The 23,783-nt window shown below is 57.0% G+C and overlaps 1 protein-coding gene across 1 annotated transcript in view; it reads left to right on the forward strand.

Annotated features, from left to right (window-relative positions):
- Positions 1–1,758: 1,758 nt before the first annotated feature.
- Stx2 (syntaxin 2) overlaps positions 1,759–23,783 on the forward strand; it is a gene marked incomplete at its 5' end in the record, with an annotated part of 23,279 nt that continues 1,254 nt past the window's right edge. The window contains 9 exon segments of the mRNA XM_013503733.1: positions 1,759–1,833; positions 4,387–4,486; positions 7,311–7,385; positions 8,528–8,601; positions 9,782–9,890; positions 10,615–10,688; positions 10,770–10,907; positions 12,447–12,557; positions 22,620–23,783. Of these exon segments, the coding sequence (XP_013359187.1) occupies positions 1,759–1,833; positions 4,387–4,486; positions 7,311–7,385; positions 8,528–8,601; positions 9,782–9,890; positions 10,615–10,688; positions 10,770–10,907; positions 12,447–12,557; positions 22,620–22,700 (837 nt within the window).

Genomic DNA, 23,783 nt, shown 5'->3' on the forward strand with positions numbered 1-23,783 from the left:
CTGCCAGCAGGGCTGCGGCGTCGCTTGTGTGCCGTGTGCCGACCAAGCGTCGCGGCTGCTGCAACTTGAGTGAAGGTGTTGTGCGCTGTCCTTGGCCCTGAGCCTTGGACCAGAAGGACAGGCAGCGACCATGGCCCAGCACAGGCCCTGTGTCCAGCCAGCCTGTGGAGGGCCAGGACGGAGAGGGGCCGGGGCCAGGGCAGCAGAACCTCCAAAGAGGGGCTCTGTGGCTGGCTGAGGGTGTCGGGTAGGGAGCCAGGTACGGTCTGCAGCCCCGCCTTCCTCCCCAGGAAGTGGTGAGTGGCTGTGCAGGGGCAGGATCAGGTGGGCAGGGCAGCCCCTTCTGCTGCCCCCTTTGTGGCCTTGAGCAGCCTGATCTCTGGTTGGCACGCGGTCACTGATAGTGGACCCCTGCCAGTGAGTGGACGTGTGTGTCCAGGGCTGGAGAGCCGAGGTGGCCCGTGAGAGGGCCTGCCCTCTGTCCCACAGATGTCTGGAGCTGGTGTCTGGGTGACTTTTGCCCTTCGGAGGCTGGCCTGGCGGTGCCCCGACCTGTGACCCAGGGCGGAAGGACGCGGCACACTCCTGCCTCCCTGTCTCCCAGGAGCAGCAGCTTCCTGTCCCCCGTACGGTGTGGGACTGTTGGTCTCCAGCCGGTGGCCTGGGTGCAGGAGGAGGGCACCAGATGCCCTGCGGGCGGGAAGGCTGCTGGGATCTTAGGCAGGTTCAGTGAAGAGGGGTGGTGCAGAGAGAGGAGGATTTGTTTTACTTCCTGACACGTGTCCTAGGTGTTTCTCAGCTGAGCTGCAGTAGACTCCTGTGTCCACATTTTCCCCGGATGGTTGGGGGAGGCAGCGCGTGGGCTCTCACTGGAAGGATTCCCGAGGTCGGTGGCCTGCTGGCTCCTGAGGGTGCAGGCGGAGCTGTGCTGACTCCAGGAGCCCCGGGGAGCAGGCCTGGCGGGCCCCCTGTGCTGCCCTGCAGGCCACACACTGAGTCAGGGCTCTGGTGAGCACTGCTGATTTAAATGTCCACTCCTGGGCTTTCTTTGTCCTCTTCCTGGAGGTGTGCACGAAGCGTCTTTCTTGCTGGTTTAACTCCGTTAGATGCGTTGGCCTGCCGGCGTTCAGGGTCCCAGCTCCTGGGTAGAGTCAGTGGCCCAAGGGAGCGCCTGGGTCTGTGTTCTTGATGGTTTCCTAAACTGATTTCTGACGAGCAGCGCCGTCCTGGCTCTTCCTAGGGACCCGAGGTTTGCTCTTGTCCTCTGCGGTGTCACCCTGGTCTTCTGTAAGATCGCCGTCATTAGACCGCGCACGCGAGCCACGGCTGTGGCCACCCACCAGGGAAAAGCGAGGGCCCCGCTGGCACACAAGAAAGCTCTCCGAGGGCTTCTGCGTGCTCTAGGAAGTCAGCTGGTGGCCAGCGTTTTGGTCTTGTATGGGAAACATTAGTATGCAGCCCCAGCAGTTTCACTTTTGAGGGGTAACGCTGGCCCCACGGCCCGAAGTGAATGTGCAGGCCCGGAATCTGGGCAGCCCCGGGGTTTCCCTCTGGCCCTCCCCTCAGCTGTCCTTGGGCCCTGTAGGGGTCACGGGGTCGCAGAGTCGGGGTCCGGGCAGCATGCAGGAGTCTGTTACACCGTTACTGTGCTCCTCCAGGATCTTATGGCCCCGACTGCCACTGTCTTTCAGCTCACTGTGTGCGCCTGTGTGAGAATTTTACAAATCTGAGTGTGACATTTTGTGTTTTCCATTTTAGTGTAGGAAAAACGATGATGGAGACACGACTGTTTCTGTCGAGAAGGAGCATTTTATGGACGATTTCTTCCACCAGGTGAGAGCATTTCGTGGGACCGCGCCGTAGATGTTTTTCTCTGAACGCAGTCGAGTTCAGTAACGGTGCCTCTGCGGGGTTTGAAACAGCACTGAACGGATACAGTTGTCACGCACTGCTCGGTGGCCTGTGAGGCCACGTCGCCCACGGGCCAGCGGCCGTCTGAGTGTCCAGGCCAGCACTGTGGCGTTCGAGGGACGAGGGTGCAGTGCTGCGCCCTCAGCAGTCCCGTCAGCCGGTGTGCGCTGCCTCCCAGGACCTGCTGTCTGCATGGGGAAAGCTCTGGGCACGAGTGAGCGGTGTCAGCACGAGGCGGAGGACAGGCAACCATCCTGGGCGCGGGGGGCCAGGAGGGCCTGAGGCTGTGGTCTGCCCGGGAGTGCTGGGCCCCAGGCCTGCTGCTGTCACAGTTGCTGTGCTCGGGGAATTTGATCCAGCGCCTGCTCCCTTGGCCGGAGCCGCTGCCTGGAGGTCCCCGGGCAGTGGCGGTGTTGACTCCCCAGCCTGGGCTCCGAGCTGCCTCGGGCCTCCCCCCCCCTCCTAGCGCAGAGTTTGGAGCTCGCCTTACTCCAGGTGGGCGCGGGGCGCTCCTGCCTGTGATTTCTGGCTGTTCCTTCCGGAGGCCTCTCTGCTGGGTGTGGCTGCGATGCACAGCAACTGCGTTCCCCACGCTGCTGGGCCTGAGACTCGGGCCAGCCGAGCCACCTGCTGTGGGCTGCTCTCGCAGCGGCCTCTGTCACCCTGCTGAGCTTTTGCTCAGCTGTTGGTGTGCAGTGTGTTTCTGTGGAGCGGCTGGCTAGAGAAATGAAGACTTGTTACTGTAAACTCCCTTTTAGGAAGTGGCATTCAGGTCTTAAATACCATCCCGATGGCTGCAGATAGAGGGATTTTGCTCTCGACCAGTGTTCGGGGAAGCCTGAAGCAGTGCCCCACGGAGGAGCCAGGGTCTGCTTCTTTGTTGTCATTGGTGTTTTGTTTTGAGTAGGCTCTCACTGTAGTGCAGGCTGGTCTTCAACTCACTGTGTAGTCCAAGCTGGCCTTGAACTCACGGTGATCCTCCTGCCTCAGCCTCCTGAGTGCTGGGATTACAGGAGTGCACCAGCATGCCTGGCTCAGGAGCCCCCTTTTTGAGACAGAGAGGAGATTCCTCGTTCCCTGGTGCCCACTCCAGGGCAGAGCCACTTGGGGCTCCTGCTGAGGAGACGTCAGCCTTGTGTGCACAAGATGCCCAGCTGAGGGACCCCCACTCCCCCACACTCGTGCCATCCCATGGGCCTTGGCAGTAGTGTCCTCAGATGCATGCCGACACGGAGCCTGTGCCCCAAACCCGGAGCCCGAGCTTGTGGGGCAGCCTTCGTGGTGGCTGTCACAGTGCTGTCCTCACGTCAGGAAAGTGCAGGTCGCGTGCTGACGCCGCAGGGCTGTGTGTGACGGAGACGGCGCCCAGGCCCGGTGGCTGCTCTGGGTCACTCTGTTGGGCTTGCCTTCAGTGCCCCACTTTCCCAGCGTGCCCTGGGGCCCGTGCTGGGCCTTGCGGTGCTGGGGCCCCGTGCAGAGGTCCGCTGGGCAGAGCTGTGCCGTGGCACGCTGAGCTGGTGGGGTCTCTTCGCTCCGTGTCCCCATGAGGTCAGGGTGCTGGTCGGATTCTCAGGGGTCTGAACCCTGGAGACAGGCGGTGTGGAGAGCCCGCACGCTGCGGCCTTGTCCTGTCCTCCCGTGCCCCCAGCCTTGGCCTCCATGGCGCATGTCTGTTTCCTGGCAGCGGTCTCTGGGCCCCCCAGATGATCCAGGGTCCCCTCCAGCCTCGGGAGCCTCGTCACGCCTGCAGTGGCCTCCCCGGGCCCCAGGGCTGGGGTGCGGATATGGACGCCGTGGGGTGCGGGTGGAGATGGTGTTCTAAGATGTGCGAGGGAGGAGGGCTGGCTGGGCTCTGGCTGGAGGTCTTGCGTCTCTGCTGGGGACACTTGTGCCTGGATCGGGGCCGCCCAGCGCCCCAGAGTGTGGGCATCGAAGCGTAGTTTCTCTTGCGTGGAGGCCACACACTCTGCTTCCCGGGCCTCCCTGGACCCATCCTCAGCCTCCCCGGCGCTGTTTGAAGGTGCCACAAGTCCGGCTGGGTTGGTGTGTATTGAGCACGGAGGGTTCTGGAGCAGATGTTGGATGCTCAGGCCATGGAGAGGCCAAGGTAGACAATACTCAGGGACGGCCACGCCAGCCACTAGTGTCCCTTGGTTGACAGTGTAGTGTGTGTCCTGCGGCCGAGTGAGTGTCTCAGCTGGCATGGGTACTGGTGGCAGGGTGCGTCTGTGGGGAGACTCGGGCCTGGCGGGAGGGACCTGTACGTCTCATGAGGTTCGCTGGCGCCGGCCTGGGTGGGAAAGCAAGGTGTACGTGTGTCGGAGGGAGCTGCGATCTGCGGGACACGCGGGAGCTCGGCACCAGCGCTTGCTCAGGAAGTCCTCACCCGCATCCCTCAGACCTGCGCTGTTCAGGTCGTGAAGAGTGATAGCAAGTTTGACCTTGTTGCGCTCTGACGACCGCTCTTTCTCCCAGGTGGAGGAGATCAGAAGCAGCACCACCAGGATCGCGCAGTACGTGGAGGACGTGAAGAAGAACCACAGCGTCATTCTGTCGGCACCAAACCCCGAAGGAAGTAAGCTATGGTCACAGCGGGCGTTTGTGTGTGTCCGTCCACCTGTGTGCGCATCTGTGAAAGTCTGTCCAAGTGTGTGTGTGTGTGTGTGTGTGTCTGTGTCTGTGTCTGACCGTCATCTCTCTCTGTGCCCAGGTGCCCGCTGTCTGCTGTGGGCAGCACAGCGCTCGCCCTTGCTTTATGCCGGTGGGGCAGGAGTTGCTCAGACGTGATGCCCTGGCACCCCTCGTACCCAGGCTCCACGCGGCATCTGCAGGGGCCCCGCGCGTGTGAGGGTCTCCGGAAGCACACGGGAGTGACCTTGTGAAGGCAGGGCCTGCGGGCCTGGGCCAGGCCTGCTGTGCGCTGTGCTTGTCCCTGAGAGCCGCTGGAGGCTGCTCTGAGGGAGCGGTGGTGGCGCGAGTGTCTGCATGTGCTGTGCAGCGCGGCGCTGCGTGTGAGAGGACCACGTGGCTGGTGTGATGCGTGTGAGCTCCCTGGACGGGGCCGTGTACGTGGAGAGCTGGGCAGAGTGTGGAGCCCCGTGGGCCGGGCTCCCCCGCTGTGTGTGTTTTCCAGGAGGATTGGCAGTGACACGAGTCTCTGAGGCCCCGCCGCCTCTCGGCACCGTCCTGCTGAGCTCGGATGGGCCACACTTCCTTTCCTTACCTTCCCTCCCGGGCGGGCGATGCTTTGGGGTTCATGAGAGCACCCCTGCTTCGCGTTGCGATTTCTGTTCCTTGTTGGTAGAACACAGAAATGTGATAATGTTACACGCTGGCCTCCAGCCCACTGTCCCACCAGTTTAGTTGCCCTGGCCGCTTCTCCTTGGAGCCTGCTGCGTTACTCTCTGTGACTGGGGGCGTTCTTTCTTATTCTTACTGCTCACTCTTTTCTGCTTTGTTTCTGCCTTTTGGAGAAGGGTCTCCCTGTGTGGCCCAGGCTGGCCTGGAACTCACAGCAACCCTCCTGCCTCAGCCTCCTGAGTGCTGGGATGAGAGGCATGCCTAACCAGCCTGGCTGTTCTTACTGTTCATTCTCAGCTGATGTAATTCTCTGATTCCAGCCCTGCACTGGGCAGCAGTGGGGATGGGTGCTCCTTCTCAGCCGTGGAGGAGGGCAGGAAGCCCAGGCTTTGTGCTTGTACGTTGGAGAAGTAAGCAGTTGGTATTCAAGTGAGAAGCAGCACAGCCGGCTGTTGCACACCTGGTGTGTAAAGGATGTCCCCAGCCCCGCTCAGGGCCCTGTTCTGACGCTTGGCCATCTGCTGGCGTCCTCTGTGGCCAGCCTGCCCCGGCCCTGCCTGTGTGGGCGTCCTCATGTCCCTTCCTGGGGACCCTGCACCCTGACCGCGTCCTGCAGCCCTCGAAACCCCACTGCGAGGACACCGTCGAGCCTGTCGAGCGCAGGGCTCAGAAATGTGTCTGCCCGCCAGCCAGCATTTTCCATAACATCTTGCTTAATTCCTAGGGAAGTTCAGTGCAGTATAAGATCAGTGTGTTTTTCTCTTGAGGAGTTTATGTCCAGAGCACTTTTCCGCCCAGCGAGAACGGATGCGCCTATCGTTTGGTAAACTGAGAGAATGTTAATATAAAAAAAAGCGGGGCTGGGGATACAGCTCAGTGGCACACGAGCCTGCCTGGCAAGCACAAGGTCCTGAGTTCGATCCCCAGTGCCCGCCCCCCCAAAAAAAAAAAAAAAAATTCACAGAAGCCCTTGTTGGCCTGAAACGCAGCTGCTGCTTTTGTCTTTTGTGAGCTGCGGAGCAAGAGGTGGGGTCCAGCCGCCCCTCAGCTGTTCTCTGCCCAGTGTGGCCCTAGGATAAGGTGTCCGAGACAGGGCTGTGTTGTCCACCCCGCCCCGCACCCCCGCGCTGCCCTGTGTGCCCACAGAAACAGGAGGCCCTGCTCGGGGCATGGTGCGGAGGGTGTGGGGTGGCTCTCTGGCGCTCGGCCCACGGTGGGCTGTGCCCGCGGTTCCTGTGGGTGGCCCAGGTGGCTGTTGCTGAGGTCCCGGGGGACAGCGGTCCCTGCCTTGGTCCTGGAGCTGCATGGCATGCTGACACTGTGGATGGGGCCCTGCTGCTTTGCTCCATGGAGTGGGTGCGGATGCAGGCTTCTTCCCATACCTTCTGGTGCCACCCTGGTTCCCGGCCTGTGGATGCCAGGGGCTCCCCCAGCCCTGCTGTGGGTCCCAGGAGATACCCCAAGACCTCCGGGGAGCTGCCCGCCCTGCGCACTGGGTGGGCCTCGCCTCTCGCTCCTTCCGGGGCCTCTAGCTCCGCTCGGCTGCCCCTTTCTTTGCTCAGAAATGGCAGAGCGGACTTCCCCTTACAAGAAGCACAGAGCCTCCCTGCGCAGCTGCAGGTGCCCCCATGGGTCCCTGGTCACCTGGGCTGCCTGGGGCTGCGCTCACCTCCTGTGGCTGTTAGGCTCCCTGTGTCTCTGCTCCTTGGTCTCGGGAAGCGCTGTGGGAGCATGGGATTGCTCCTCAGTTACTGCAGGTTCCCTTTCCCTTGACAGTAACCCAGGCCCCTGAGCACTTGCACAGCTCGGAGAGTGGCACAGGTGTCAGGTGGCCTGGCAGCGTGGGGCACGGGGGAGGCCCCTGCCTCAGGTGCAGGTGCGTGTGACCGGGACTTAGCCTTGTCTCATCCCAGCACCGCTGTGCACCAGTGGTGTGCAGAGACCACGTGAGCGCTGAGGCCTCTGCAGGGCTGTGGACTGCGCGGCATCCCCCCAGCAGGCACCGCCACCAGGGCCTGCCACGGAGACCGCTGTTCCCCTTGATCGATCGACCTTGCTTGAGTGTTGTAACTCAGATGCCTTATTTTGAATTTTTAAAGAAATTAAAGAAGAACTTGAAGACCTGAACAAAGAAATCAAGAAAACTGCTAACAAAATTCGGGCCAAGCTAAAGTGTGAGTTTAAAGTCTGATTATCAGTGGTGGGAATAAGGGTAATTACTACTTCCTTCCTTTTAGTTCTTTATTCTTTCACATTTTCACATATTGTGATTATTTCTTTTTTGTTGTTGTTGTTTTGGTTTCATTGAGACAGGGTCTCACTATGCAGTTCAAACTGGCCTTGAGCTCACTTTGTAGCCCAGGCTGGTCTCAAACTCACAAAGATCCTCCTGCCTCAGCCTCCCGAGTGCTGGGATTACAGGCATGCACCACCACGCCCGGCTGTTGTGATCATTTCTAAACAAACTGTTTGTGTGTATTTGGGAAGATACTACATATCCAGTAAGAGGAGCGTTGCTTGTTAAGTTCCTGGGCTTTATAGTCACTTTCAATAGTTCTTGTTTGTGTTCTTTTGACATTAGTTAACTTGATCTATAGTTAAGTTAGTTCCTTCCTTCCTTGTCTCCCTCTCTCCCTCCCTCCTTCCTTCCTTTCTTCCCTTTCGTTTTTGAGACAGGATCAAGCTGTGTAGCTTTCAACTTACTATGGAGTCCAGGCTGCCTCGAACTTACGGCGATCCTCCTGGCTCAGCCTCCTGAGTGCTGGGATTACAGTTGTGTGCCAGCATGCCTAGTTGTTTTTTGTTTTTTTTTTTTTAATTTTAGAGATTGCTGCATTTATTTTTGAGGTGGGGTCTCACCCTGGTGCCCAGGCTGGCTTTGAACTTGAGAGGCCCTCCTGTCTCAGTTCTTAAGTGCTGGGACCGCAGGTGTGCACCACTGTGCATGGGGAGAGATTGCTTTTGTAGTAATTTAATACTGCTTTATAGTCACGTGAAGTGTCGTGTCACTGTCAGGTCACACCCCCCCAGGGAGGATGTAGTGCAAGGGTTCTGGCTTCTCCAGCCTGTCCCCACTTTACGTCCCTGTCCTCTTCAGGCTCCCCACCTCTGAAGTCCACACGTGAATATACGTGTGTGTGTGTGTGTGTGCGCGCGCGTGTGTGTGCACGTTTGTCGTGTGTCAGGACAGTCCTTGCCGGTGTGTCCTGGGGACTGTTTCCAGAGGCGTTTGTGTCGAGGGAGACATGCTTTGAGATGACGAAGGAAAGCGGTTTGAGGTCTGCCTGGGAAAACTCTGTGTCCTGTTCCCTTCCAGCCATCGAGCAAAGCTTCGATCAGGATGAAAGCGGGAACCGGACCTCAGTGGACCTACGCATCCGCAGAACCCAGGTCTGACTTTGAGCCCCCCTTAGCCGGCAGTGACGTGAGGGAACCAGGGCGCTTGCTTCCTTCAGACCCAGCGTAGCTGCCTGGGTTGCCCTGTGTCCACTCACATGTCTGCAGGATGGGATTTAAGTCCTCCTCTTGAGGGCAGGGTCCCCGGGTCCGGTCTGTGCCAGGGAACGCCGTGTGTGGGGCCGCAGAGAGGCACGCGGGCGTCCAGTGCCCGCGTCACCTAGGTCCCTGTGAGCGCACGTGCTGGTGAGGCTGGGGCTTCTGCGCTGTGGGTGCGGTGTGAACCGCGTCCCCGCTGTGGAAGCCCGCACGGAGACTCCTCAGGAAACCGAAAGCAGAGCTTCCGTTAGACCCAGCGCCACCTCTCCTGGGCCTCTCCCGAGGGAGTTACAGACGTCTCTTGTTGGCATCCGCGCACACCAGGTGTACAGCAGTAGACTCCTAACAGTTAGAGCTCGGAAGCTGCCTGTGTCCGTCAGCAGTGAATACATAAGGGAGACAGGACAGGCATGAACAACGGGGCACTGCTCAGCCAGGAAGAAGGACAAATTGGAGTCATTTTTAGGAAAATGGATGCACTCTGAGACCGTAATAACGTTAAGTGAAATAAATCAGACACAGAAGCCCAAATATCACAGAGTTTCTCTTATTTGAGAAGCCCAGTGTATAAATAAAGAACAAAATAAAAGATGTGAAATAGGGAGACAGACTTGCTAACGGGAAGTAGCAATGGATGGGGCGGGGGGAGAGGTCTGTGGGCGCCGGTCCCCACCAGAGTGTGCACAGCAAACGCAGACGGACGATACACCGGAAGAACACTGCGCGCACACTGGGGTCCAGCCTGGCCGCGCCCACCACACCCTACGCCAGCTTGCGCAAGCACATCCCAGGACTGGTGCAAACCCGACCCGAGCAGACGCTGCCTCACGGGAGGGTCCGCGCCGTGCTCTCTCCGAGCTCTTGGCAGTTCTGCCCGTGACCTTTCCAGTGCCAGGCCAGGGGAAGGTCATGTGTGTAAAGTTCTTCGCACGGCTCTGTCCCTGGCCGGCTTCTGCTCTGACTCCCCACTTGGAGGGGCGGTGTGCGGCTTGGTTTCCTGGGTGCTGACGTGTCACACACTGAGCAGAGGGAGGTGTGCCCGTGTGTTCTCATGTCCCGCTCCACCCGCCCGCAGCATTCCGTGCTGTCTCGGAAATTCGTGGAGGTCATGACCGAGTACAACGAGGCCCAGACTCTGTTTCGGGAGCGGAGCAAAGGACGGATACAGCGCCAGCTTGAGATCAGTGAGTGGGGAGGAGGGCAGGAGGCGTCCCCTCCCCGCCTCGGTTCTGCCGGGCACCCTTGGCTCCAGCTCTGACTCCACAGGAGTAATTCTGCCAGCTTTTACCAATATTGTACAAGCTGGCCTTGTTCTTGTTCCTTGTTCAGGAACCAACCAAACCAAACCTTTGAGGGTTGATTTATTTACAACCCTCAAAAATTCTTTTTTGATTGTTGTTTTTGAGACAGGGTCTCACTATGTAGCCTAGGCTGGCCTTGAACTCACGGCAATCCTCCTGCCTCAGCCTCCTGAGTGCTGGGATTACGAGTGTGCACCACTATGCTAGGCCTCAAAAATTCTAAGTGAGGGACTTTATAAATTACTTTCCAACTCTCAGTACTTGCAGCAATTGAGGGGGGTTGGAACACCTTCCGTGACTGTGTCTGCCACTCTGGGCCCCCAGCCTGGTAAGGGTGTGTCCCTGAGCCTCACCCCTCAGCCGGACACCGGAGTGAGCTTGTGGGAACCGCTTTGCCCGAGTGTTGCTTCTCATTAAGTCCAGACCAGCTTAGGAGGTGGCGCGATGTGCCTGGTGCTCTGCGCTGGGTGCCAGGGCCCCCGTGCTCATCCTCACGCCTGCCGGGGGGAGTGGGACCCCGCTGGGAGTATGGTAGCTGGTCAGGCGGGTCCCTCGCTGGCTCGCTCGCAGGAGCGGCAGGCAGGTGCTGAGTGGGTGTCGCCTGCAGCCGGCAGGACCACCACGGACGCGGAGCTGGAGGAGATGCTGGAGAGCGGGAAGCCGTCCATCTTCACCTCTGATGTGAGTAGAGCCTGTGGCCCACGCCCGCGCGCGCCTCCGGGCCCGCTCACCCTCACGGTCCTTTCCTCGTGTCTCCCCAAGATCATCTCGGACTCGCACATCACCAGACAGGCGCTCAGCGAGATCGAGTCGCGCCACAAGGACATCCTGAAGCTGGAGACCAGCATCCGGGAGCTGCATGAGATGTTCATGGACATGGCCATGTTCGTGGAGACACAGGTGAGCCGGACCTGCCCCCGGCCAGCAAGCCTCCGGGGCCCAGCCGCAGAGGGAGTGGGCTGTCGTGACCCTGCAGCCCCGGGCACAGGTGGCCGTTCTGTCCTGAGGACTGGCCCATCCCGAGCCACAGTTGTTCACGGCCTCAGCCTTCCCGTCTGCCGTGCCCGCACAGGCTGTGCGTTCTCGGGGTGCTCTCAGCAGTGTACCTAAGACGGGGACGGTAGGGGCATCGTACTGTGTACCCACACTTGTGACCCTGACCCAGCCGCAGGGCACACGCTTCCCAGAGACGGCCGTCCACTGCGGCCCAGGGACCGTGGCCCATGGGGACTCATGTTCCGGGCAGTCTAAGTTTCCTGCCAGGAGCAGTGCGGCAGCTGTCACTGGAGAGGGGCTGAGAGTTCAAGCTCCAGAGCTGCAGCGCACCCTCTTGAGCTGAGCTTCCCACCTGGGCCTGCTGCCCGGCACACGGCGGGGTGAGCAGGACTCAGCCGTCCTGGGCTGGAGTCCATGGGCTGACGTCGGTGCCCAGTCGCCCGGGGCCGGTGGCCGTGCTCCGCGTGGCTCCTCGTGGGTTGAGCCCAGCGGGCTTCCTGAAGGTGGCACCCACCACCTACGCTTGCCTGGGCGGTGCTAGCCAGGGCTCGTCCCCACAGAGAACACTGCCGATGGAGGAGCGCCAGGGAGCCCGAGTGCAGAGCTCGGTGCCGTCCTCGCCAGGCACTCAGTGCCCTGGGACGGGGTGACCAAGATGCACTGCTGCTCCCTGCGCTGTGTAGTGGGGGTGGGACAGTAGCAGCTTATCTCCAGGAGGCAGCCGAGGGAGCCAGCTACACGGGGCAGATTATTCTGTAATTACCGGGGATTTTAACGAGTGCCGCAGTTTTCAGTTATGTCCGTTCCGCGCCCAGGGCACCGTGTCCGTAGCGTGGCTCGTGTTCCCTTCGAGAAGTCTGCATATCGCCGTCCACACAGGCAGGGCTTGGTAGGGAGTGACCTTTGTGCCTTCAGTCACCTGTCCGTCCTTCTTTACTGCTTTCCTCTTTGCGGCCACAGACCTTGTCTCCCGGTGGACAGAGCCCAGGTAACGTGTGCCACACGCTCCTCCTCGGGTCCGCAGAGGCCCCGCCCCTTCCTCCGCCTCTCGTCCATGGGCGGCAGACAGTAGCTGCACTTGGTGTACTGACGTACTAAAGGAGTAGCAGTGGTTTGCCCATCACGACGGCTGTCATCCTTGGCGTGGAATGTTTTGCGTGGTCGTGAAACATTCGTCAGCCCCGCGCTGGCTCCCTCCGTCCCCGGGCCAGCCTGGGAGGCGCTGGAGGGAGAGCATGTCCCCAAGCCACCGTCCTTGCGTCCGCCTCCACGTGCAGCTTGTCTCCATCTCCATCGCGCGGTGTCGCACACTGACGCCCGTCTCGCCGTCCGCCTCGCCGCTCCATCTCCCGACGTGCACGACCTGTCTGCATCGGTGTCACGTGGTTGGCGGGGACGCGGTCCCGTGACAGCGGATTTGAGGCTGATCCTTCTCGTTTTTAGGGTGAAATGATCAACAACATAGAGAGAAACGTCACGAACGCCACGGAGTACGTGGAGCACGCCAAGGAGGAGACCAAGAAGGCTATCAGATACCAGAGCAAGGCCCGCAGGGTGAGTGCGTGGGCGTACTGAGCGTTTCCCTCCCTGTGGTTTGCAGTCGGTAGACGCCCGTGAGTGCCTGCTGGAAACGTAGCCCGGAAGTAAAAGTCCCTTCAATAAATGTTCTGTCCTAAAACTGAAATAGTTCTTTTTGCTAAAAATTTTACAAGTTTTTAGGTAAATAGGTAAGCTGTTTTGTGTTCTAAGTCATGAAATCCTTCCCAGCCTCCTGCCAGGGCTGTTTCCATTTTTAGGCTGCCCTAGCCCGACCGACGGCATTGCTTCTGGGTCATCTGGGGAGGGAGCGGGGAGGCCACGGCCTCAGGGAGTCTCCGAGCCAGCGCTGGTTCCGTGTTGTGTGGGAGTGTTTGCTGGGGGTTCAGGCCATGCCCGGCCCCTCTGCCCTGGAGGGGAAGGAGCATTTCTGAGCTGCGGGCCTGACCCCCACGCAGAGCCGCCTGCTGTGCCCGCCCCTCCTCCCGCCTGCTGCCATGAGCAGACAGCTCCACGTCCCGGATCGAGTCCGGCTTCTGATAGGCCAAACCCTCGATCTCCTGCCGCCTCGGGCTGGGTGATGGCGCCTGCAACCCTGTGCTGGGGGCTCCAGACCGTTTCTCCCAGAGCTCCACCACGTGTGAGGGACTGCTGTCCTGAGAAGACCACAGAGCTGCGCGGCCACGTTCGCACCCGTTCCCGTGTGGGTTCCTGCCGGGTTCTCTGGTAGACTGACTCCTAACCAGAGGTGGTGGTGCAAGCCTGTGACCCCGGCACATGGGAGGCTGAGGCAGGAGGACACAAGTTTGAGCCCAGCCTGAACAACTTAATGACTTAGTGAGAGCCTGTCTCAAAGTAGAAAGTAAAAGAGGACTGCGGAGATAGGTCGGTGTGAAGGCTCCAGTCTCTGCTTGGAGGGCTCGTCACCTGTCGCCTTCCTGTCAGCCGTTTCTGGGTGCTGCCGGTAGAGCCTCTGTCCAGGGACCATCGCCAGGGTCAGTACGGACGAGAGAGCTAGCTGTGTGTGCAGATGTGTGTGTGGACAGCGCAGGCCCAGCTGCGTGTCAGCGCGGTGCACGTCGCCCGCCTGAGCTCGTGCGTCTGGCGTGTTCAGTCCTTGTGTCGCTGGCTCAGCTGCCCCTCGCTGTGAGTGGCCTGCGGACTCGCGCGCAGGTCGCTGTGGGTGCACAGTCCCTTCTGTCTCCACGCAGTGGGGCCTTTCCTTCCACTCCTCCGTGCCGGGACACACGGGCACGTGGACAGCTGCGTGGGGGGAGGACGCACTGCAGACCCTGGCGCTGTGGGCGGCCAGGACCCCACACTGCCTGTCGGGCCTCTCCCTGCCTCTCAGATGAAAAGCCGGCTCAACCAGACGGCCCCGCTCGCCCTCCCCTCTGCCGGATGCCCTGCCCTGCTCCTGGCCCGCCTGGTACGCCAAGTCAGCCCTGGGAGCTGCTAGCCGCAGAGGCCGGGCAGTGTCCATGGATGGTTTTCCCCTGGCTGGGAGCTGGGAAGGACACGACTGCCAGCAAGAAGTGGACGAGAAGCAGAGGCCGGAGGAGTCCACATGGCCGCCGAGGTGGAGCAGCCAGAGAGGTCTTTGCACGTGCGCTGGGAGAGAAGGCGGTGGAAGGAGAGCGCCACGGCGCCCTCAGGACGCCAGGAGGCAGGCGCTCGGGCCGGGAGGGCAGGACTCCAGCCCTCGCATCAGCCGCTGTCATCAGAAAAGGCTCCTGGCCGTCTGCCGTCCCTGCCTGGAAAGGACACAGTGAGGGACATCACCGCGGCCAGGCTGTCGGCAGCACTGGAAGCCAGCAAGCGTGAGAGGCCCCGGCGGACCCTCGTCGGGTGGAGACAGGCGCACGGACCCGACTGCGGACTGGGACCCAGCCTGGGAAGACCACTGCCGGGCCGTGGTGCGGTCGGGGGCTGCTTCTCCACACCAGCCCCTGGGGAGGGCCAGAGCGGCCCTGCCCCGGCCACTCGCCTGTCCTTCTCCAAGCCCCGGAGTGTGCACGCCCACCAGACCCCGACCTGCTGCGCTGCGCGGTGTGGAGCCTCCCAGCCCGGCGGGGGTAGACAGTGCAGACCTCAGGAAGGAGGCGGGGGCGGTGCAGGGTTTGCTGAGGCAGGCAGGGCGCCGGGGTCCAGGCAGGGCCCGCAGAAAGGCAGCAGCACCCAGTCTGCCACACGCAGCCTCCAGAGGGGCTGGGCTGCAGACCGGGAGGGGACAGGAGGCGAACTGTGGGCCCGGGGGCGGCCCTGGGGTGGGACAGGCCCCGCCTCCATGTGTGCCCGTGTGGCCGAGCTCTGCTGAGCTGCTGCAGTGTGAACAGGGCTGTGCCGGGGCCTCCGGGGGGGGGGTCTCGCACGCATGGGCTTGGGGCTCCTTCTCCACCTCCTCCCGTCCCTCTGGTCTCATCGCCTCCCCTCCATGCCGTCCTGCTCACGTGCAGCACGTCCTTACCCGGGAAGTCTGCGCGTGCAGAGGAGCACCCACCCGGGGTCGGATGTGACCTGTCTGCCCCATGCTCCCGCTCCGCCCCCCTCTCCCCTGCTGCCCGCCAGGCCTTCCTCCCTCCCTTCTCCCTCCACGTCCCGGGAGCAGGGCGCGGCGCGGTCTGGGCCGCGCGGCTCGTGGATGAGGGTCTGTGGCCCACGCGTGCACAGGATGGGTGTGTGGCGGGGTCTGCGGGCGCAAGGCCAGGTGCAGGTCTCTCGCTGCCACGTGGCGCCCGGCAGAGAGCGGACGAAGTCCTGTCCCTGCGAGGCAGGCGCGGACTAGAGCTCTGCACGCCAGCAGCAGTCTGCGCTCTGATCGGTCCTCCACTCTCAGCGCCCACACGCACACACATGTGCACGCGCACACGTGCACACGCACACACACCAAGGGAAGTGTGAGACAAGAAGGCAAGAAGATGCCTCCAGAAACTTCTCCCACCCCCACAGCTGGTCCAGTGGGCACTGGTGAGGAGGGAGAAACCCAGTGAAGCGAGGACAGAAGCAGAACAAAACACACCCCAAACACCAGATCACGGAGGTGCTCTGCGAGCTCAGGGCTGGTGTCGCTAAACAGAGCACGGACTTTAAATGACCGTGGGCTTAGCGGGGGCGCAGACATCGAGCTAGGTGAGCCGCCCAAAACAGTGTAAAGCACAAGTAACCCATTCAGCAAAGAATCCGCAAGAAGGTTCTGAGCAGAAATCCAGGGTATAAAAACCTTGAGGGTGAGGACAGAGTCAGACCGCGGAAGGGGCTGGCGCGGGTGGCCTTGAGCTGGGAGAACCCAAGACGCATCTCAGAGACCCTGCAGGCTTCCGGGCGACACAAAGACCGACCTAGGAGACACTGCAAGTAGAGAACAATTAGGAGACCACGTGAATGGCGTGAAAATCTGTTTTCAGAAATCAGGGAAAATGCCCGTTATGGGAAAAGAATTGAACGTTCAGATAAGCAAGGCATATAGAACCCCAAAGAGCCATGACTGAGACAGAGCTTCACCCCGGCACGTCACAGTCAGAATGCCACAAGTCCAACACAAGGGCAAAGCTGTAAAAGCTGTTAAGGAGAACAAGTCCCCTAGAAAGCTGAGACTATGAGGATTCCTGGGGGTCTTTCAGCACCAGCCCTAAAGGCAGTGAGACCTTGGAGGGGAGCTCTTCAAGCCTTAAAGAAACCTGGTGAGTCCTGCAAAACTGTCTTTCAAAATCGATGGAGAACGTGGGACTTTCCACAACAAAGTGCACCTTAAGAAATTCACACTGCCAGGCGTGGCGCACACCTGTAATCCCAGCACTCAGGAGGCTGAGGCAGGAGGATCGTTGCGAGTTCAAGACCAGCCTGGGCTACACAGTGAGCTCAAGGCCAGCCTGAACTGCATAGCAAGACCCTGCCTCAAAAAGAAAGAAAGAAAGAAAGAGAGAAAGGAAGAAATTCATGACTATCAGAGAAGCATTACAGAAAAGTCAGGGAGTGCTTAGTGGCAAACCTATGGCATGTGTGCTGCAGGGGGCTGCTCACTGCACTAGGCTGTAAAGTTCACTTAAAAAATACAAAAGAACACTCAGCTGCCCTATCTTTGACAAAGGAGGCAGACACATTCACTGGAAGGAAGATAGTCTGTTTAACAAATGGTGCTGGAAAAACTGGTTTTCCACATGCTGAAGATTAAAACCAGACACATCTTTCACCGTGCACTAATCTAAAATTGAAATGGGTTAAAGATCTAAATATTAAAATAGAAGCACTAAATCTGCTGGAAGACAGAATAGGTAGAAGTGTAGAAGACGCCGACGTAGGCAAAGACTTGATGAACAAAACCCTGATCACAGGAACTTTCACAAAGAATCAACAACCAGCATCTCATCTTATCAAAGAGCGTTTGCTCAGCAGGAGAAACCACCAACAGAGTGAAGAGACCCCGTGGGAAAAAAACTTTGCCAGCTGTTCCTCACACAAAGGATTAGCATTGAGAACACATGAAGAACTGAAATAATCATACCTCACAGATTCAAAGAGCCAATCCAGAAATGGGCATCTGAGATGAATACACACTTCTCAGACGAAGAAATACAAATGGCAGATAAGTATCGGAAAGAATCTTCATCACTGGTCATTCAAGAGATGCAAGTTAAAACAACACTGAGATTCCACCTCACTCCAGAAGGAACCACTGTTATCAAGAAATCAAACAATAGCAAATGCTGGTGGGGCTGAAGGGAGAAAGGAGCCCTGCTCCACTGCTAGTGAGAGTGTAGACCGGTGCAACCACTGGGAATCAGTGGGGAGATTCCTCACAAAACTAAAACTTGAGGTTCCATTTGATCCCGCAGTTCCCCTTGTTGGTATCTTCCCAAAAGAACTGTAAACAACATACCACAGCAATATACACCCACCCGTGTTTTTGTAGCAGCACAGTTTGATTTTGGTTTTTTTTCTCCGGTACCGGGAACCGAACTCACGACCTTGCACTTGCCAGGCAGGCACTTTGCCGCTGAGCTAAATCCCCAGCCCCGCAGCACAGTTTGAAATAGGTAAATCTTGGAAACAGCCCAAATGCCCATCAACTAATGAATGTATAAAGAAGAGGCGCAGTTTTTATACAATGGAGTAGTACTCTGCCATAAAGAAGGACAAGCTTGAGACATTTCTAGTTAAATGGATGCCCCTTGCGACTACTCTTCAGTGAAATAAATGGGGCACCCTGCATAAGTACCACATTGTTTCCCAGTCCAAGAAACCAAAAAGTGTAAATAAGGACCACAGTGCGTGATAGATACTGTGAAATAGGAAGAAAATGTTCGAGTGGGGAGGGGACAAGGGAGCAGGGGATGAAAGAAGGGAAAAGTGAAAACTGAGAAAACAAGGAGAACATGGAAACATAGCGTTTGTAAATCGGGGAGGAGGAGCTGAAGGGAGGGCAGGGGAATGGGGAAAAAGAAAGAGGTTATGTCACGTACAGGTACACATTCTCTGTGCTGAATGTGATCACTATGTATCTCTAAAATGTACCAGTAAAATCTGATTGAAAAAACATCCAGAAGGACCTAAATAGTCCCATGCGTTTTATCAAATTGTAGTGAAATGAAACTAGAAACCCGGTAAGAGAAACCACAGCAATTCTGTAAATGTGGAGATGAACCGAACGCTCTTGTGTAATCAGCGTGTCACAGGAAGCCCAGCAGCTCCCAGAATCAGGTAATGCCAGCTCCGCATTCCAGAGCACGCGGGACGCGCCGGAGTCATTCTGAGAGGGAAGCTGACCGACGTGGGGGTCTGTATCAGAGACAGCAGCCCCCGCGAAGGCCCTGACGGCGTGCCTCCCGGCCGGGAACACAAGGACAGGGCAAACCCACGAGTATAAGGAGGGGATTGTGGCGGTCAGAGCGGAAATTAATGAAGCCGAGACTGAGAAGTACAGAGTTCGTGAACCCAAAGGCTGGTCCTTTGAAAGGATGAACGAAGAGACAAACTCCTAGCGGAAATTACCAAGAGAAGGAAGGAAAGAACCCACAGCACTGGAAGTGGAAGTGGACACTCCTGAGACCCAAAAATTCCGAAGTGACTACTTGGAAGATCTGTGTTTCAGTGAATGGAGAATCTAGAAGAGACGGAAGGGTTCTAGACACACGGACCCCCAAAACTGAGCCAAGAAAGCGTGAGAGACTGGGCAGCCTGGAGACAGGCCGTGCCGCTGAGGCGCTCGGAGCCTCCAAGTGAGAGAAGCACAGGACGCCGCGGCAGCGCCGCTGAACCCACGAGAACGTCAGGGAACATCCAGCGCCAGTCCTCAAACTCCTCAATGACACCGAAAGGGGTTGGAATGGCCAGACACATTCCTGGAAGCCAGCAGCATCCTGATACGAAAACTGGACCAGGACTTAATAAAAAAAAACCTATAGGCCAGCCTCTTTAATGGGTATAGATGCAAAAATCCTCAATACGTTACTGGCAAAAGGAATGCAAAAAGTCATTAAAAGTGTACATCATGGCTGGGCGTGGTGGTGCACATCTGTAATCCTAGCACTCAGGAGGCTGAGGCAGGGGAATCTCCTGAGTTCGAGGCCAGCTTGTGCTACACAGTTAGTTCAAGGCCAGCCTGAACTGCATAGTGAGACCCTGTGTCAAAATAAAAAAAAAAACAACCCATATCTGTTCGTCTGTCTGTCTGCCTCATGACCAATCTGGCTTCATCCCTGGGGTGCAAGGATAGTTCAACATAAATAAAGCAGTAAATATAATGTACCACACAAACAGAAGCAAGGACAAAACCCACATGATCGTCTCAGTAGGCACTGATAAAGCCTTTAACCAAACCCAACACCCATTCGTGATAAAACCCTGAGGGAAATAGGCTTAGAAAGACTTTATCTCAACTTGATGAAAGCCATTTATGACCAGTGTACTGCCAGCATCATACCAGCTGGGGAGAAGCTGAAAGCTTCCCCCTAAAATCAGGAACAAGACAAGGATGCCCACTGTCACCACTCCTGTTCAACATAGTACTTGAAACATTAGCCAGAGCAATCGGGGAAGAGAAAGAAAGGAAAAGGATACATATAGGAAAGGATGAAGTCAAATGAACCTGACTCACAGATGACAGGATCCTATACGTGGAAGTCCCAGAAAATTCCACCAGGGGACCCCTAAACTCCTGAACAACTTTGGAATGTAGCAGGATATAAAATCCACACAAAAAATGAAGAGCATTTCTGGATACCAGCAATGCACACAATGAAAATGAACTCAAAACAATACCATTCACAGTAACCTCAAAGAAAATTAAATACCCAGGCATTAATGAGAAAATGAAATACACTGCAATAACTGTAGTATTCTGACAAAGGAGATTGAAAAGTAGAGAAAAGATGCCCCCATTCCTGGATAGGCAGAACTAATATTGTCAAAATGGCCCTCTTACCAAAACCAATGTATAGGGTTAATACAATCCCAATCAAAATACCAACAGCATTCTTCACCAAACTAGGAAAATACATCCCAAAATTGATACAGAACCAGAGGAGACCCTGAATAGCAGAAGCAGTTATGGACAGCAAGAGCAAAGCAAGAGGCATCACAATCCGAGATTTCAAATTATATCACAGAGCTACTGCGATACAAACAGCACAGTACTGGCACAAAAACAGGTGGATCAGTATAAACAGAATACCGGATGCAGAAACAATCCCAGGCACATTCAACTGCTTGATCGCTACAAAAGGCTAAAAACAGCCTGGGAAAAAGACAGCCCCTTAATAAATGGTGTTGGGAAAATGGTCTTTTCCACATGCAGAAGATTGAACCGGGACTCATATCTCTCACCATGCACTAAACTAAAATCAGAATAGATCAAAGACCTAGATAATGAAAACAGACAATCTGGTGGAAGATAATAAAATAGGCAGCACTTGAAGGCGTAGGTAAAGGCGGAGGCGTTCTGGACAGGACCCCAGTTGCGTAAGAAGTAACAAAGGAATCAGTAGTGGATTGTTTCACATCAGGCACTTAGCGGGTCACCTCGGCGTCACTCAGGCAGCGTGGTGGCTCACATACTATCCCGAACGTCACTCAGCAGGTGTTTTTGCACACAGTCGATTCTTATATTGAGTAAATTTGATAAAATTGTTTTCATATTTTGTTATAATATAAAATTAGTAAAGAATGCACAATTTTTGGTCACCCTGTATTTAAATAATTTACATGACTGATAAGTGGTTAAAAAGCTTCAATTCAGCAAAGGAAACAATAGAGTGAAGAGACAACCTGCAGAACGGGAAAAATTTGCTAGCTGCTCCTTGGAAGAAGACTAATACCTAGAATATTCAGAACATCAACAAAAGTTAGATCTGCTGGCATGGTGGCAAACACCTGTGATCCCAGCACTTGGAGGCTGAGGCAAGAAGATTGCTACAAGTTCAAGGCCAGCCTGAACTGCATAGAGAAACCCTGTCTCAGACAATAACAAAAAAAAGAATCAGACCTCCTAGAATTAAAGACCCTTTCAAAAAATGGGCAACTGAAAAAGACAGACACTTCTCAGAAGTAGTACAGATGGCCAATGAATGCATGAAGAAATGGTTAACATCAGTGGCCATGAGAGAAATGCAAATTAAAGCAACACTGAGATCCCATCTGTTATGACTTGTCTCCAGATGCCCCCCAAGCCCTCACGTGGTCATAGGTGCAGCTTTGCATGGGGTAGCTGGATCTGGAGTGTGTGATGCTGGGATTAAGGGTGTGGTGCTGGCCGTAATTCATGGTGAGATGCTATGTTAAGGGTGCCTTGCCCTGGGTGTGAGTGCTGTCCAGCCTCAGAGTGTATAGCTTGGATAAAAGATAAAGGACAGAAAGAGGGCTGAAAGAGGGCTGCTGTTGTCGTGCTTGTCACTTGCTGCTTGCTGCCTTCTGCCTGCCCTGCCCTGCTATGGACGGTTCCTCTCTGCGCTGCCCCTCTGCCCTGCTATGGACTGTTTCTCCTCTGCGCCGCCCCTCTGCCGTGCCACCCTGCCTTGGAGCCAGCTGACTATGGACTGAAGCCTCTACAGACTGAGCTAAATAAACCTCTCCCTTTAACTGTGGATATTGGGTATTTTGTTTCAGCAGTGAGAAAAGTAACTAAGACACCGTCTTATTCCAGAAAGAATGCCCATCACCAAGAAGTCAAATAATAAATGCTGGTGAGGCTGCAGGGAAGACAGAATCCTTCTACACTGTTGGTGGGAATGTAAACTAGTACAACCTCTATGGAGATCAGTATGGAGAGTCCTCAAAAAACTAAACTAGAAATTCCTTTTGACCCAGCTATTCCCCTTCTAGGCGTCTTCCTGAAAGAGTTTAAGACATCCTATTACAGTGAGGGAGGCACATCCAAGTTTGTAGCAGTACAGCTCATAGTAGCTAAATCACAGCGGCCTGTATGTCCAGCCGCAGATAAAAATGTATTTCTGTACAGCAGAGTGCTGTTCACCCATAAAGAGGTTCACGTTTGAGGCACCCTTGGGAAAATGCATGCACCCCAGACCACAATTAGTGAGATAAGTCAGACACACGAGTTAGATAGCCCACGGGCGCTCCTGCATGAGAAGGCCACGGTGTAAATAATTCAAAGAGCAAATAAAAGTTAGAGCACAGGAAGCAGGGAGGTGGACGTTTTGCAAAAGGAGGGGCTGGAGATGGAGGGAGGGGAGTAGGAAGAATGCGTGCACCACCTCCAGGTTTTGGATACTGATTAAAAGAAAGGTGAGAGGCCGTCTCATTCTTAAAAATCATCCTGTGGAGGCTCCTTGCCGCCGGCCGCCTGCCTGGGTGCCCCGGGAGCATGAAAGTGGGAAGCCCAGGCCCGCTCAGTTTATGCAGGGTGTGGCCCTCCGCGCCCCCCCCCCCCACCGCGCCGGCCTGAGTCGAGCGGCCTGGCCCCCAGCACTCTGGCTTGGACCCCGAGTCACTTCTTGACACCTAAAGGTGACCCCCGGCCCAGTGCTGCCCTGCCGCGCGGGTTTGAAGCTGAGATGCTGCGGGTGCTTTGTTTCCGGTCAGGGGAGGCCTGCAGTGCGGTATAATCAACTCGCTTTTCTTTGACAGAAAAAGTGGATAATTGTGGCCGTGTTGGCGGTGCTGGTGGCTGTGCTGGCTCTGATCGTCGGCTTGTCGGTTGGCAAGTGAGGGTGTGATGGCGCTGGACGCTTGCCTGTTTGCCAGGGTGGCAGTAAGTAACTAACCAACTAATTTACTTACTAGCTTTCGCAACTGGCCAATAATCATGTTTCCCGACTTTAATGTTCTTAAAAATCATAAAAGCCTGTCTGCTGAGCCTGGTGTCCTGTCCTTGCCGCCGCGTCCGCTGCGAAGTGCGGCACACCTGCAGCCTCGGCTCTGGGTTCTCGGTGGCCGCGGCCGGGGGCACCCGCGGGAGGTCCGACGCCCTTGCCCTGCCCTCGCTGCCTGGCCTTGCGGTTTGTGCCTGAGGTTGTCGCTTCTAGAACTGCTGCAGCTGGGATTTTGCAGAATGCACCAACGCGTGGTTTTTACTGCGGGTGGAGGGAGGAAACCAGTGCCTGAAAGCGGAGCCTTCCCGGACTTCTAAATCTGCTCGGTTTGGAGTTCAGCCCCTGCTAAACCTTGAGCTGCTGGGGCCAGGCCCGCCCCCAGCGCTCCCGGTGTGCGGGTGGGGCGCAGGCTCGGCTCCCGGGCGAACAAATCACGTGCTGGACCGGCTCCCTGCGGCCACAGTGCCCACCGCTGTGTGGTCTGGTTTTTAGGGCTGCAGATTGAACCCGGCCTTTGCACTGACCAGCTCACCGCCCCTTAGTTTTATATTTTGAGATAGGACCTCCCTGAGTTGCTCAGTTGCCCAGGCTGGCTTGAAGTTGCCATCCTCCTGCCTCAGCCTCCTCGGGTGCAGAGTAGAGGCGGGTTTCTTTCTTCACGTGAGCAGCGTGTGTCATACTTAGTGGCAGTGGGCCAGCAAGGCTTCATCGTTGGTGATTTTTCACCACTAAAACAGCGGTCCTTTCAGGATTTCCATCCTTCCTCTAAGCACATCCGCTTCAGCCCTGCAGTGCGGCTGCACGAGTGCTGGGCTTCCGGCCTCACCTGAGCGCCACGGGGCGCGCTGACCTGGGGGAAGGAGGCTCCTGGGGTTACTGTGGTGCGGTCAGCAAGGGGGGCGCAGTGTGGGCCCCATGGACGCCGCACGACCGCCGGGTTGGGCTCCGCAGCCAGTGCGCCCGCGGCCCCGCCCTGCCC

Source organism: Chinchilla lanigera, unplaced genomic scaffold (assembly GCF_000276665.1).
Source record: "Chinchilla lanigera isolate Chin_1 unplaced genomic scaffold, ChiLan1.0 scaffold00081, whole genome shotgun sequence".
Lineage (NCBI taxonomy): Eukaryota > Metazoa > Chordata > Mammalia > Rodentia > Chinchillidae > Chinchilla > Chinchilla lanigera.